The sequence below is a fragment of the Labrus mixtus genome, chromosome 10 (genome assembly GCF_963584025.1).
Source record: "Labrus mixtus chromosome 10, fLabMix1.1, whole genome shotgun sequence".
NCBI lineage: Eukaryota > Metazoa > Chordata > Actinopteri > Labriformes > Labridae > Labrus > Labrus mixtus.
This window is the reverse complement of record NC_083621.1, coordinates 29,289,730-29,305,768: the sequence shown is the minus strand read 5'-3', so window position 1 is coordinate 29,305,768 and position 16,039 is coordinate 29,289,730. Positions and strand designations below refer to the sequence as shown.

The following is a 16,039-nucleotide window of genomic DNA, read 5'->3' as shown; positions in this document are numbered from 1 at the left end:
ACAGACTCCACGCCCTCCCTCTGCTGTGTAAAACTGTACTGTTAGCATGCCCTCCCTCTGCTGTGTAAAACTGTACCGCTAGCCTGTTAGCATGGTTAGCATAGCCTGCATGCTAACTGAGAGTCATTGTGTTCCCTGCACTTCTACTGTAATAAGAGAAGCTAATGAACCTGGTGGCTAACTGTTAGCGTACAGCTCTTTTGACACTTAAATAAAACAGAGAGTCTTAAAAACAGTGAAAAGTGTCTCTTACCTTCAACACAGAGAACAGATCTGCGTCAGAACGAGACAGAGTCAGAGTCCAAACTACTGAGACCAGGAAACACCACAGCTGGTTCATCAACATACCAACAGGTGATCAAAGGGCACACCCTCCATTTCTCCCTGAGGGAAGTTTTAGTTTTTTATTTTAAGATTCATGAGAAGAAATAAAAGTGTTTGTGTGATCAGAAGTAGAAGAGATCGTCTTCATGTTGAAACCTCAGCTGTCAATCAAGAGAAGAACATTCAGACCCATTTACTTTTGACTTCTCCAGGACTGTCTTCCCCTCTGGCACTTTTCCATGTTTCCCAAATGCCACTGCATTTTGGCACTCCTCTGAGCTGAAGAACTCATCAAAAAGCAAGTGGAATAGGCGAAGGCAGTTCTTCTTTGCCTCTGCATGTATTGCAGCCAGGCGGGTCGATGACACAAAGAGGCCACTTTCAGGATATTGACCCTTTTACTGTTTGTACACAATGATGACGTAGAATGTATGCGCGCGCATTTTGGCAACAGAAGTATGGCGAAGATCAACGGCTTGTCAAGCTATGCAAGGGGATTATCAACACAAGATCGCGAATGTTACCTCAACAAGTTGATTTTGACAAATGGTGTCCGACTTCCAGATCCGTGTTCTATTAATGAGTGGGTTGAAGACGTTAGCAAGTGGCCAAATATACAGTGGCCAGATATATATACGTATTTAATTGAGAAACCGAGCGTGTACACCAGAGAGAAATTACGAGCCTATAAATCACTGGATGCTTATGAATACGTTGTCTGTGGTCATGTACAGAACGTCAAATACCATGACATAGACTCAGAGTTTTGTGTGTTGAAATCAGAAATCCTCCCTAGTCAAAGACAAGGACACAAGACAACGATGTATGAGGCTTGGGTTATAATCAACCAACGAGAAAATTACGTCCTCACAGCGAATTGCACCTGTATGGCGGGGTAAGTTGCCTATTATTTGGTGTTGTGGGCTTGTAGCTAACATAGTTCAGAGCTCTATGATATATGTAGTTGTTATGCAAAGATGAATTATGCTTCTGTGTTACTGTCCTTTCAGGTTTAACTTAGGCTATTACTTTGCTTTCCATATCAAAAATCGTATGTCTTGCCCCTGTAACATTCTCATAACCAGGGTTTGAAACTAACATTTCCATGAACTACACACAGTGGTAACAGGGTTCAAAATGTCAGCAGCCAATATCATTCAGTTACATTCAAAACCTGATTAAGCTTAGGTCGGATACTTGCTCACATGTCTAGTAAGTCAGATGTTTACCTACTTCATAGCCAGAGCCGAAATTTGTCTGAGAGCAAATGTTACTTTCAAGCCCCGGTCATAACATTATGGAGCAGCCACTATGTTTATTATGTTTTTCAGGCTTGGGTCATGCTGCAGCCATGCAGCTGCAATATTATTCAAAGTTGAGCTCTATGTTAGGATGGGAAGGACAGAGAAAGCAGCAGTTACTTCTGGAGTGTGCATGTGGAAAGACATCAGCAGGAAAGAAGTCAGACCAGCTCCATTGAGGGAAATCAGCTTCCACAAATCAAAGAGGCTAGGCAGGCAGCTTCCAGCAGCTTCAACATCTGCTAGGAAGAATAGTATCACACCCAGAGACATGTAATAGTTGCCAGAGCCTAGCTAAGTTTCCTTTTGCCATAGTGCATTTAATTAATTCTCAGGATTTCTCCTCAGTGTTTTGACACCATAATGTAGCCTGAGAAAGGTGTTACTTGGTGATGCAGAGATGAAAAGGCCTATAGACACACTTTGAATAATGTTAGTATCATTTGTTATGTTAGTTTTAATATGTCTGTGCATTTGTCTTCAGATTAATGATTCTAGAAATCAGATTGTTTGTTATCTATTGTACACCTGCGTGTTTAAAGCTCTGCTTAACTGGTTTAAGAATAATTCAGTCAGTATTCTTAAAATGTGAACATTATGCAGCACAATAATTGTGTATTTTGGTTTCTCTATTATCAGTGTTGACAGATGATGACATCCGGGAACTGCAGGTTGTGGACCCAGGTGCTGCAGTGCTGACAAGCCTGGAAAATAGTGACACGGACACTGCATCATCTGACCCTGATTCAGAGGAGCATCCAGACTTACCTGAGCCCTTGACTGCTTTATTTGATGCAACACTTAGGGAACTCTCACCACAGGAAATGCAGGTGAAATGTCAGGATATATTTCACAGACTAAAAACTACACTACAACCTCATCAATGTGAGAAACTGGAATTTATGACACGGCAACAGTCAAGGTCAAAGGAGTGGCACACCTATAGGGCTGGTCGGATCACAAGTACCAAATTTCACCTTGCGACCACAACTGACAAGATGAGCAAAACATACCTAAATGATATGATGCAGTACAACAAAACACAGTTAAATGTCCCATCTGTGCTCTGGGGTCAAAACATGGAGGAAACGGCAAGACAAGCCTACACTGCATTTATGTCCCAAAGCCATCCAGATTTCAGCATCAGCTCATGTGGCTTAGTAGTGAAACCTTCTGAGCCACACCTTGGATCATCGCCAGATGGGATAGCAAGATGTACCTGCTGTGGCAAAGGGGTGGTAGAGATAAAGTGTCCCTACAAATACCGCGATAGCCTTCAAGGATGTACAGAAGACAAGCAGTTTTGTCTGGACAAGTCATTCTCATTGAAACATTCACACACATACTACTATCAAACTCAACTTCACATGTTTGTGTGTGGTGTTAGCTACTGTGACTTTGTGTTGTGGACGAAGGAGGAGTTCATTGTGCAATGTATTCTAAGAAATTAAGAGTTTCTGCAGGAGGCTTTGCCAAAAGCACATGACTTCTTTATCTCGAGTTTGTTGCCTGAACTACTGACAAGAAGACATGACCCTGTCTTGGTGACACAGAGAGCCTGCGAATACTGTGAAAGGCCAGATTTTGAAAAAATTATAATCTGTGTCAAATGCAACAATCGCATTCACTACAGCTGTGCACAAATAAAAAGGAAGCCAGCAGAATGGTTATGTAGGAAATGTTTGAGAGTTGAGGCTTGAATGCCTTCATTTAGGACTGAGCAATATAATGTATTGTATTATGATATGAGACCAGATATGGTCTTAGATGTTGGATATGGATTGTCTTTTCCTGGTTGTAAAAGTTGCATTACAGTTAAATGATGTCATGTTCTGAACCTACCAGACTGTTCTGTTCTATTATTTGCCTTTACCCACTTAGTCATTATATCCACAGTACTGATTGTTATAGATCAAACATCTCATTGTGTAAATGTTTTGTGAAAGCACCAATAGTCATCCATATTGAGGTATTTGGTAAAAAATATTAATCTGAATCTGGTCCATATCACCCAGACCTACATTTATTAAAGTTTGAAACAATGAATTCATCAATTTATCAATTTATGTTCATTGTTGTTAAGAAGTTTTATGTCTGAAACCCTGTAATTGAGCTGCTGCCTGTCTTGGCCAGGACGCTCTTGTAAAAGAGATTTTTAATCTCAATGAGACTTTTTCCTGGTTAAATAAAATAAATCAACAGCCTTTTCCTTACATTTTATGTTGTTGTTATTGACTGCTGTGTGTAGATGCACTTCAGTGCAACAAGACATTTAAAGTTTTATTCTGTAATGCTATATATGTATCCATAGAAATAATTTGCGACCTAAAATTATTATTTACTGTTTACAACATATGGAACCAGTTTGATTCTAATATATTGTACATACTCCTACTTTCCATGTTGTTAATGTTTAATCACACTTTAATGGCACCTATGTTGTTTGTATACTCTGTTAATAATTTCATTACAAATAAAAGTGATACTGCACTCTGAATTGTTGAGAGAATCTGGGGGGAAAAGGACCATTAGACACACCAGCGGCAGCCAATGTTGGGAGGTTTATTATAATTCATTAAGTTTTAAGTACAGTAAATACATGTTTAACAAATGGAAATCACTTTATAACTCATACATGCTTATGTGTAACTCATTTGGGAACAACACTCTTACAGAGGTTTGTGAGGGCACCACATACAGTCACAACATCATCTAGTAAGTTAACCTGCGACACTGGAATAACTGTTTGCAGAATCTTAAAGTTTTTCCACCGACCAATAACTCGTTCCACATGGATCCTCACATGAGAAAGTTGTCTAGATGTGTCCACTTCCTGTGCAGAAAGCTGCTTTTTTCCTTTTGTGAAATGAGGGATACGAAGGGTTGCACCATAAGCCGCAAGCTCGTCTCTGATGAGAAAGCCTCTGTCTGCTAAAACCTCATCCTTAGGTTCCAAAAGTTTGAAGAAACCTGACTCTTTAGTGATCTGCTTGTCTGAAACCCATCCACCCCACCCAGGAGACAGAAATGAAATTGCACCAGCTGGAGTGATGCCGATCAAATATTTAATAGTGTTGTTGTGTTTATAATTTGACCATGTCTGGGCCCTGGAAGTCAGATTACTGGGTCTAGCTATGAACATTTCTGTGCAATCTATTATGCACCGGCATCTTTTAAAGTTGCGCTTGAATATCTTTGGCATATTTTTAAGTACTGCCCCCTTACTTGGCCATTTAATGAGTGGCTTGAGGATCAAGGCCATAGCAGGGACCCAGCTCCGCAAAATATTTGATATGGTGGTTTTTGATACCTTAAATCTATATGCCAAGTCAGTATTAGATAGGCCCAACCTTAATTTCATCAATATAACCAATATGTGGTCCTCTACTGTATGTTTTTTGCAAATTATTTCTACGCTGTCAGTTATTTTTGTAAGCAGCCACTCAAAGACCACAGAGGTCAGTCCTGTGAGAAAAATCAATTGTACAATGTTGCACTTGACAGTGGTGTAGGAAAATGTAGATTTTTGCAGCTCCTCTTTCAGCTTTACATTTTCAGCTCGTAGTGTGTCAAACTCCTGTCGCAGGTTGACATAGTCCTCCTGAAGTTGACTGTGTCTCAGGTTCAGATCATCGTACTCTCTCTTTGGAACCGGGATATCCTCTTCAGCTTTAATATAGAAACGTGAAAAATTAGCATGTGCTGCAACCAATGCAGACAAGTTCACAATCCAGGGGTTCTCACACATTTTTACCAATGAATTTTCAAAACGTTTCCATGATAGAAGAGAAGATACTTTATTGATCCCCGGGGGAGATTTTTCCTCTGCATTTGACCCATCCAGGGGCCAGTATACACACATATGCAATTGGAGCAGTGTGCCTGGCAGGAGCACACACACACTAGGAGCACACTGACTCTTTCAGTCCATGATGTTTCCATTATACTTTACCCCATTCCCATAACTTTATTTAAGTAGTTTAAAATAGGTAGGCCTATATTGTAGTATGATTACTAGGACAGTAGGAGAACAGGAAAAGAGGAGGAGTAAGAGGGGTGCAAAAACAGTGTGTATTAAACAGAGTTAATTCCAAAACCACTTCAAGGCCTGGAAAACTGTTCTAATGTAATAACTTCTCCTGGAATTGCATGACGTGGGAACCCTGACAATCAATCAGTTAATTGTAAGATGAAATATATTCATACCAGAACAATGATCCATGCTGCATTCTTGTTCTGGAGTTTCAGAAGGAACAGGTTGATTTGCTGCAGTGTTAGGTCTGTCATCTCTCCTCCTTTTCCTATGGTACCTACAGTAAAAAAAAAAGCAGAAATTTACAGTTAGACTGATCCATATCTCAAAACAGCAGCTGTAGGCACCAAAGCTTATGCAAGAGAGGAAAAGAAACTAAAAAACGACTGAGAGGAGGGCAACTCTAATCTTACCTGTCCATCTTTGCATCGGGGTTCTGGCTTTGTTTTGTGTACACAAACACAGAAGGCACAAAATCGGGACTACTAGAGTCCAATGACGCCTCACCTGCAAATAAAACACACTTTTTCATTTCATTTCAAACCTTTATTTACACTCGTAGGGCACTGAGGTTTCCCTCATTTACAATGACGACGAGTTTACAGCAAGGGACAAGCACACAACAACAGCAATGACACAAACACGTTTGTTTAGCCTACTAGACAAATCTAACGCCAGCTTATCAAACTTTAGCTGCATTTGATTATTGTTCTACATTGTACAGACAATCACTAATGTAAACCAGACTTTCCGTAAAATCAAAGAGTAGATAGATAACCTTACCTGATATAAAGTGGGCGCTGCAGACCCGAGCATTTTTGATTATGTCCTCATTCCAGTCAACACGTTGAATCGCCTGCAGCCACAGACGCCGCCGGTTGCTCTGAAATGGTCGTGATCCTGTCGGAATCCTATAAAACTTTAGTCCGCCGGTGGAATATCGATTCTGACAACCGTATACGCAACAACCAGACATTTTGATGCTGGAAACACTTTTAAATGCTTACTAACCAGTTGCTACCTCGTATGTGTGAGTCAGAACGACTGGGGAACAACACCACTTCCGTTGCCAAAATGCGCGTGCAACTATTTGATGACGTTGGCTGTAAAAGGGTCTATAGCTCTTGTTTTGCAGCTCCAGTTTTTGCTGATCCAACACCAACTTCAGGTCATAGTTGCTCAATACTCTCCAAAAAGCTTTTAAAAGCATTACGTTAAAGATAGTGGCATTCAGAGTTAAGAAAAAGAAGGAAATAGATTTAAATTTGACACAGGATATCTTTCCTTAGTAATTCTTCTCATATTCAATTCTAATGTTCTAGCACCCATAACACCTCAATGTCTAACATGAATTCATGTTACATTTAGTAGCACTTTTAAAACACTGATATTAATCTTAATAACAATTTCCCATTTCACGTTGAGATAAACTTTGAAACTGTTCATACTATCAGCACCATTACACATTTTACGTTCTACATTTTGAATAGCCCTTCAGGTGATTAGATGATTTGTAAGATAAAGAAGACAAAGCAGTGGTGTTACAATGAAATATAAAATTCACAACATAAAGAACATACGTACTTACTGATACAACAGAGCACCTCCTCCAGTTTCTTCTTCTCCTCTATTAGTTTTGCGATCTCTGCACTCTTTGCATGGCTTCCATGCTCCAAATTCTTTCAAACATGGCTCTCCATATCCTGGAATTGGACTTGATGATCTCGATGATGCAAGTATCACCAGAGGAAGCAGAACTATAAAAGTCGGACGAAGAGGCCTGACTCTCCTCAGCAAGAACAGTCGATCTTCCTGGCACACTGGGGCTGTATAACATTTTAAGAAAGCTGTCCCTCTCTCTGTTATTTTTTGTGTAGTTGCCGGATACCGCTGCTGATCCAAATCTGGTGTTTGTTAAGAAGGGTACTGATTGGGAGGCTGGTACTCTTGCTGAATAGATGGAGGCTGGTGTGGTGGCTGGGTTGGAGGAGAGTAGTACTGTGGCTGGGTACAGTATGTAGAGGCTGGTGAATTGGCTGAGCCGGTGGAGAGTGGTATTGTGACTGGGTAGCTGAAGGCTGGGGCTCATTTGGAGGAGAGTGGTGCTGTGGAAGGGTACCTAGATGTTGGATGACACTGGGTGCATCCGAATTGCCAATTGCTATATCAGGCTGCTCACCGTTCATCATCAGGTCTGCTTCTGCTTCAGGTTTCTTTATGTTGAGAGGAACTTTTTCCTCTGTTGCCAAGTGCTCACTCATTAGTAGATCAATGTTGGTTTCGCTCTAAATGTTTACGGTCTGGACCTGCTCTGTATATAAAGTATCACATATAACTTACACTAACAACAGCCTCTAACAAAATTCTAAGTCTAATGTACCGGTAATGTCAGTTTCATCGAGATTATGAAAAGAAAAAGCAGATATGTTATATCACAGAAAACAGAAAACCTAATGTCTTAAATCTGCAGCTCACATTATTTTTGTGATAAGGTAATGAATATAATCCTACTAAACATTTAAAATCCATTAAACCCCGCACAGAAACAAAGGGGCATGAACACAACATCCCAGCATCCACACATGCACATGTTCTTTTTGTGTTTTCTCCTCTCAGACACTGTGCCTGTGATCAGCACATCGCAGGATGAATAATGCAGTGAGATTTGTGTTATACGGCACAGATTAAATGCTTCTCTCAGCTACAGACTGATTTGTTTTTGATGCTTTAATTTTTTTTCTTCACATTTAAACCTCAATTGCAGTGTAAATATCTTTTGAACTATTAAGTGCAGAGGATAAATAAATTGCTTTACGAGTTAGAAACAGGTATGAAACAACCAGCCATGCAATAACCAGCAGTCTGTTCCTCTGAGTGTCTGGGACCTGAACATGTACGTATCTTGTTGACTTGAAAGAACTAATGTTTTAATTCACACTGGCCAGTTGTCTGAAGTGTGGGTGAGTCAGCTCATGTTTTGTTTTTTGGACATAAGAATGTGGCTCATTGTGCAATTCACAGATGCATCGACAATGTATAAAAATTACAAACAGGCTTATGACACAGTTCTTGTTGCCTTCAGTGCTGCAAGACTACAATTACTGCCAAATAATCAATACAGAGACATTCAGGATCTCCAAATGATTCATTATTATTTACATGAATAATGCATTATGGGGAGAATAAAACTGTTTCCATCAGGCCAATATTTGAAGTATTTCCTCCATGTCCAAACTGGAAGAGCCGGCTGCAGTGCTGTATAATTATGTAAGATGCCACCAAATGGAGAAACCGTTGGGATGCACAGTATTACAGACACAGTGCAGTTCTGGAGTAAAAACTACAAATACCTTAATCAAACACGGCCGATATTTGTTTCTCATGATGACTTACTCTTCCCATTATGCATGTCTTTCAGTACAGAAGACAGGAGGTATGCAGCTCAAACTTCTCATTTCATTCCCAAACTACGGACAAGCTCTGCTGAAACCCATGTAGTAAGACCCCCACTGTGACTGCCAACATATGAACAAAACAAAGCATTCATCTTCTCTTACACATCACAATAAAGTACAAAGGTGGTGGAGAAAAAATAAAAGCCTAGTGTTGTGATATTTTGTTCTGCAATATTGTCCACACAATTGTCAAGTATTAATCTTTTGATAGGCTATACCTTTTTTTTTAGTAATGTTGCAGGTACCACAATAGTAAAAACATTATTTCTCATCCACTGGAGGATGCCATGCTTCATTCAATTATATGAGCAGACTAAAAAAATGTTAATACATAACCTAAGCAAGGAACTGTTGATGTTCGTGTCCCTCCCCCCCCCCCCAAATCAATTTCAAGCTATCTATATATTTTTTTCTTGTGATTTAGTTGCCAAATACTTTCCTTTTTCTGTTCTCAACTATTAAGTGAAAAATATGTGTGTAGAGCTTCTGTCTGTGTTAGACAGTTTTTGATTTTGTTGTATTGGTTATGTCATGTGTGATTATGAATGTTATGGATGTGTTTTTATGTAATCTAACTAATGAAATATGGAAGAGTAGCTACTGTTTAATAAAGAAGTTAATGGGGATCTTAAACAAACAAAAAATACTGAGTGGTATTTACAGTGTAGGTCTACTCTATATGTGAAGTGTCTTTGGATATTATGATTTGGTGATCTATAAATAAAAAAAAATTGATTGACACATTGACATACACTGGTCATACAAACTAACCAACCGCTAATCTCAACCTGTCATCTCTCTGACTGCCTCCAGCTGGAAACATATGTTTCTATGGCCAGTGTGAGTACTACTGTTCATCAGAGCACCCAGTCTGCGACCAGCCCCATGCACTGGAGGATTCCCTGACTGCCGTGCTACCTGACCTCACCATAGCTCCTCGCAGGTCCTGGAGGTCACACACGCTTACAGCCGCAAAAAGCTAGCAAAGTAGGTAAACTATCAGTACAGTCTACGGTTGATTGTCATTACTAATTTTCACAGTATATGTATTAGTGATGAAAAAGTTTATCTTTGGGGACTGGCAGCAATCTATACATTTGTTTCTTGTGAAAAACATTGGAAACAATCCTGTCTGCTTTAAATATTCAGTTTTTTCAATTTCAACTGAATGTTTTTTTTATTGCATTGCAGCTGTGTTTTTGTGAGTCATTAATGACCTCCAGTGGTGTGGAGGGAGAACTGCAGCACAGAATATTTTAAGCTCACCTTACACTTTTTAATGTCAGTGCAAACAATATTGATGTCAACATAGAGACTTTATCATTTGTGTATTAAGAAATGTGCAATTACAAGGCTGTTGGAAAACCCTCAGTATATTTCTAAAGATTATATTCCAACATGTTAGTTGTGCATTTTATTTTTTTAGCATGCATATTTGCAGGAGCTTAGGTTAACGTGACTCTGCTCTACTTGTTGTGTCCAGCTGGGAGAAGGACGCTGCATACTGTGACATGGTGAAAAAGACACCTCCTTACAGCCACGGCACCAGACTGGTGGATCTCAGAGACATAGCCATACTGGACTTCCTCATGAGTCAGTCTCTTTGTTTTAATGTCAACCCTGTAGTCAGTTTGTTTGCAGCTTAAGAGGGCTTACAGTTAAAGGAAGAGAATACAAACAAACCACAAAATCAGAGAATCTCTCTTGTTAAGGCACTGACTTTTCATCTAAATATGTGTGCGATAAATATTGATTTGTCTTCCAGGTTTGGGCACCACTCTCAGGATGAGCCATCTATTCTGGCTGCTTTGAAACAGTGTTGCAGGTAAAACAGAATTAAAAAGGCTAGTTGAGTGCACCTTTAAAAAAGGTCTGAAGACATCAAACCTTCAAAAACTGTTCCAAGTTTTTCAGAGGGTATATTCTTTGTGCATCAATATAATGACTCTCTGTACCTACGCTTGGAGGATCCGTTGCTCCACACTCCTCTGCTTGCGCCTCTTGTCCCTCACAAGCTTCCGTCTGAGTGATGTCATGCGGGACTCCCTTCTCCAGGACCCTCTAGCTGGAGTGGCCCCCTGCTGTCTGAAGCACATCTCTGTGCTCTGGACCGCCGCCTCACTGCTGTCCTGCAGGTGGTGCAGAGCTGTCAGGAGCAGCACACAGATTTGATTTACAACGACTTGGAAGGATATGAACATGATCAACAGCCTGACTGAGGAATAAATATACATTGTACAGGATGTAGCTTAAGTATGTGTGTGTGTTTTTTTTTTTACATGACCAACAAGAACAAATAGTTTTAAATTCACATCTTCACTTGCAGGTTTTGGATCAAAAAGATATAGGCATGTCCGTGTGAAAGGTGAACTTCAGTCTTGTATAAGATAATGGAAATTAGGATTTTATTATATGAAAAATAGAAATCATTTCTCTTGTCTAGTGTAATTGGGAGTACTCAGACTCACAGTGGTGGATCAAGTGCACATGTAACTGCTGATCTATGTGTTGTGTTGTGTCACGCTGTGACACTGGGATTCTTATGATCACTTTTTATCTGGCAAAAGGAAAGGACAGACAAAAGTCTGTTTCAACTTCCCAGTCCACTCCAGATCCTACACAGATTAAATAAAAGTGCGGCACGTTATGTATGCTAGCTTAATGCACGTGCACGTAAACTAGCTTAAATAGCTGTGCACGGCGAGCTAGGCTCCATGGCTAATAAAATAACATATTCAGGATATTTCAATTATATCAATATACCAACAGCTAACAAAATACAATAAAACAATCTGGAGAACATAAATGTACACAAAATAATACAATAATTCAAAGGATGGAAGGATCCATGAATGCACGATCCTTACAAGTTAAACCTCGCTGTAAAGGTGACTAATAAGGCTTTCCAACCATATATAATCGCAATTAGCACCAATTAGTGTTATTAAAGGGGCAAAATCATTGACCGAAATAACGTTTCCAAGCTTTTTTTTGAGGAGTTTATTTGATCCTCAAACTGGTGATAGATTTCATGAACATGGGGGGTGCTGTTCCTGTTTAAAGATCATGTTGAAAGAAAAAGAGCAGCCTTCAATGTTACTCATTGAGCTGGGACATGTTCACTTTGTACAGAATGAGAAGAAAGACGACTACATTTCATTCATTCTTTCATTCAGTTTCAGATGTATCATGAACTTTGATGTTATTTGACGTAGGAAGTAATCCCAACAAGAACTACAAATGTGTTGTTATTCTTTTTTTCTTTTAAGGACAAATAAGCAAACAGAGTGGAAGATTTATCAATATATTCAAGTTGTTTTTTCTTTTATCAAGGAGCGATCTATTTGTGTGTGGAAGTTGACTTTGATCCTCTCTGTATTGTTTATAAAGAAAGTAAACTTTAGAGGTGAGAGGAGACTGTAAAAACGTGTACAAAATGGCTGTGCAACATTCTATGGTTGCCATGGTTCCCCTTAAAGTGCATCATTCATATCAGATCATCATTTCAACTCAAACTCTCAGACAGCCACAGAAAGTTGTTCTCAAGTTGAAATCAGCGATTTCCTCTAAAAATCACGCTCAAACTGCAGATTTTTTCCACCCTAAGGACCAAAGATTTTCTTAAACTGACACGAGCCAAACATCCAACTTGTGTCATGGAAAATGTAAGATTTTCACTTTTTGACTCTCTGCTCTTTACTGTACAGTTTAAACTGAACTAGACTGCACCAGATTTCTTTTCATTCATTTATTGAAATAGATTTAAGATTAATCTTTGAATACTTAAATACTATTTGAAATCTTTTCACATATTCAATAAATGGTTCATTAAAGAAAATAAAATCCCATCAAACACAGTCATGAATGAAATGTAGCCATGAATAAAATGTGTGTTATATTTGTTACAGTTGATTATTCCCAGCAGATATATGCCATTGGATATGTGTCAGTCAAAGACTAAATACTATTGAGTGGACATTTCACTTCATTAGTTTCTTCTGGGGGATTAACTGTTCAGAAATAAAAAGACTTGATAACAAACATCAAGTGAAAACAGGAGCTCAGTACTGACATGTTTCAGACTCAGTCTCACTCTCTGCAGACTCACTCGTCTTTACAGTTTTTTTTCTCATTTTAAACTGTAATATAATTGTTTCATTGGAGGGGTTTAGTAACCATGGGACTGTTGGTTTGTGTGTGCAGATTACTTTTTGACATCTTTGTCATATTTATGGATCAATTTGTGTGTCCATTGTAAAAGCACAAATATGTACAAAATGGCCGAAAGACTCCCTAGTTGCTATGGTTACCCTCAAAGTGCATCATTTATATCAGATGATTTTAACATCAACAAATACCTGAAAGAGTCACAAGAAGTATTTCACAAGTTTCACAGTAAAAAACATTTGTAAATTAAATAATTCATTGAGGTAATTTTCATCCTGACGAGAACTAAAGACTCAGAGATTTAAGAGAGCAACTTTACAAACGTTCATCATGAAAAATGTGACATTTAAATGATGCAGACAGTCAAAACTTTACTGGATAATTTCTCTGTTCTGTTTACTAAATAAAATAAGTCAATTACAGTGATGCTATCTTTAAGACACAGGCCCTAACACATCTAATAATTATTTGATTAAAACAACTCCTAAATCTTAAACAATCAAAACTTTATATTTATCTTCTCTGTATATTTCAATCTGAATGACTTAAAAAAACACCAGGTTGTAACAAGAAAACTATTTAGAGTGTTAATATCAAGTTTGTTCATTTTCAAATCATTATTTTATAAAATCAAAGTATAAATTGATGCTTTAAAACATACTTCATATGTGAAGAATTGAGAAAAAAATTAAAATACTGAATGATCAGCAACATCTGCAGCAGTTTGTTGTCTCTGTAAAGCACATTGTAACGGGGTTTAGAAAGTAGCTTTGTATAGAAAGAGTTATTATTCTAAATGATTTATTTGAACAATATGTGTTAGATGAGTTCAAATAGTCTCGTATTAACATTTGCAGGACATTGTTAATGTGACATCATGAAGTGTTGTTGCATTGACTGTATTTCTGAAGCGTTGTTCTGTGTCTGTGTTGTTACAGCCTGTTGTGCCCGTTCACCTGAAGGACCATGACTACTGTAAGACAGTGAGAGTCTCAACACGCCTGGCCGAGAGAAAGCCTCCAGCTTTCACTCCATGTTCGTGCTGCAGGAACTACCTGGTAAGACATTTGATTTTCATGTTTCTCAAGTGTTAAAGTCAACTGCTATAAAATGAAGAACATTAAAAATTGCTCAGTGATCTCCTGTTTAGCAGTGTTGCATAAACATGCTCAACATTGACATTTCAATGAGTGTTATCTTGTCTTTAAACTAGGCGACTAGTCTGAATATAAATTAGCATTTGATCAACTGCATCCCTAATACAGGCCAATAAATATTTATCAAAATGTGCAGAAATTAAGTCACTTTAAACTATTCTTCTCTGAACATCTGACAGAGAATCCTTAAATCTACCTGAAACCAAATAGTTTCTGCCTGCAGTTTAAATTTCCTCCTGCGATTGTAAAAGTATGCTTCTGTGAACTCAACTGGAGCCTGACATGTTTTCGTTTGTTGGTATTCATTCAGGACTCAAACCATCACCACGCAGCTCCTGCTGCTGAACAGTCCAGGAAGAGGAAGCGGACCTCCGTGGCCCCTCCTTCCACTTCTCCTGCTCCTCAGCACCCTGCCAACGATGCTGACTCTCCTGCTCTGGTCCTCAGGCCCCGGGCAACAATTCCACCTGACCAGCTACCAATGGTCTCCTCTGTGCTCCCCGGTCCCCAGCCCTCCACCGCTCCTCTGCTCGATGACGGCTCACTGATGATCCACCAGTTTTCAGTGTCACAGTACCAGTCGCTCTATCACTCTGTGGTAGACGACATGCTTCAGTACAAGAACGGCCGTCTTCGACCTTACAGCAAAACTCTTGGACTTCTTGTGAAGCAGAAGCTGTGGGAGCGACTGGATCGCCCGATGTTCACAGAAACTGTAGACGAGACAGGACTCGTTCATATGAACGCCTCATACGGGGTTGGAGTCTATCCTCCCCTGTATGATGTGGACGTATCTGGGGAACCAGAGCCTGGAGCACCACCGAGAAAAAGAGTAAAGAACTGATACGATAGTCTTTACCTTAGTTGATCAGTTAGGATCTGTGAATATTAGAAATAATTTAGATTTAAGAATAGAATTTTAGATTTACCGGTAAGTATAAGTTTAGATTTAAAAAAGGTAATAGATAGTTAGGACAGTTAGTGAAAGAACTCAAACGACATCAAGTGCCTGGTTAAAAAACTTTATGCAAACAACCTCAAGTACCTGAACCGTCCTCCACCTTCAGCCTCTTTAAAAGTCCTGCCTCAACCAGCCGTCTCAACATCAAACCTGCCTCCATCTTAAAAAACAAACAAATCATCTCCAACATGTGCCAGCAGATTTTACCATCAATACGCTGCACAAGAAAAAACAATCTTTTAAACTCCAGCTCAAGCCTCTGAACAAGACCATCAGCCTCTGCCTCCACCTGCTCCAAATTCAAGACAAGAGCCTCAAGCTCTCGAGCCTCTGTCATCTACCTGGAGCTGCCTCTACCCATAATATGTGGATTACAGCTGCCACCAAAGCCTCAAAACCTTCCAAACCTACCAGACATAACAAGCTGCTTCCTCCACCTGCAGCCTCTACCAGACATAAGAAGCTGCTTCCCCCACCAGCAGCCTCTACCAGAAACAACAAGCTGTTTTCTCCACCTGCAGCCTCTACCAGACATAAGAAGCTGCTTCCTTCACCTGCAGCCTCTACCAGATGTAACAAAATGCTTCCTCCATTTGCAGCCTCTACCAGACATAAGAAGCTGCTTCCTCCACCTGCAGCTT

At 39.4% G+C, this 16,039-nt stretch overlaps 1 protein-coding gene and 1 pseudogene across 1 annotated transcript; one reads left to right on the top strand and one right to left on the bottom strand.

Moving 5' to 3' along the window:
* Nucleotides 1-249: 249 nt before the first annotated feature.
* Nucleotides 250-6,731, bottom strand: LOC132982602 (uncharacterized). The gene is made up of 5 exons (XM_061049151.1): nt 6,442-6,731; nt 6,072-6,165; nt 5,832-5,935; nt 4,790-5,288; nt 250-253 (listed from the first exon to the last, which is right to left on the bottom strand). The coding sequence occupies exons 1-5, from the start codon at nt 6,632-6,634 to the stop codon at nt 250-252; spliced, it is 894 nt and encodes a 297-aa protein (XP_060905134.1). The 5' UTR covers nt 6,635-6,731.
* An 885-nt stretch (nt 6,732-7,616) lies between these two features.
* On the top strand, nt 7,617-11,332 carry LOC132982601 (extracellular serine/threonine protein kinase FAM20C-like; annotated as a pseudogene).
* Nucleotides 11,333-16,039: the final 4,707 nt, after the last annotated feature.

Bases quoted from the DNA above. Each gene is read 5' to 3' on its own strand.
- LOC132982602 (XM_061049151.1), bottom strand. From the start codon at position 6,634: ATGTCTGGTTGTTGCGTATACGGTTGTCAGAATCGATATTCCACCGGC. The intron at 6,166-6,441 runs GTAAGGTTATCT...TTTTATTTGCAG, and splicing joins CAGCGCCCACTTTATATCAG to GTGAGGCGTCATTGGACTCT. The intron at 5,936-6,071 runs GTAAGATTAGAG...TTTTTACTGTAG, and splicing joins CCCGATGCAAAGATGGACAG to GTACCATAGGAAAAGGAGGA.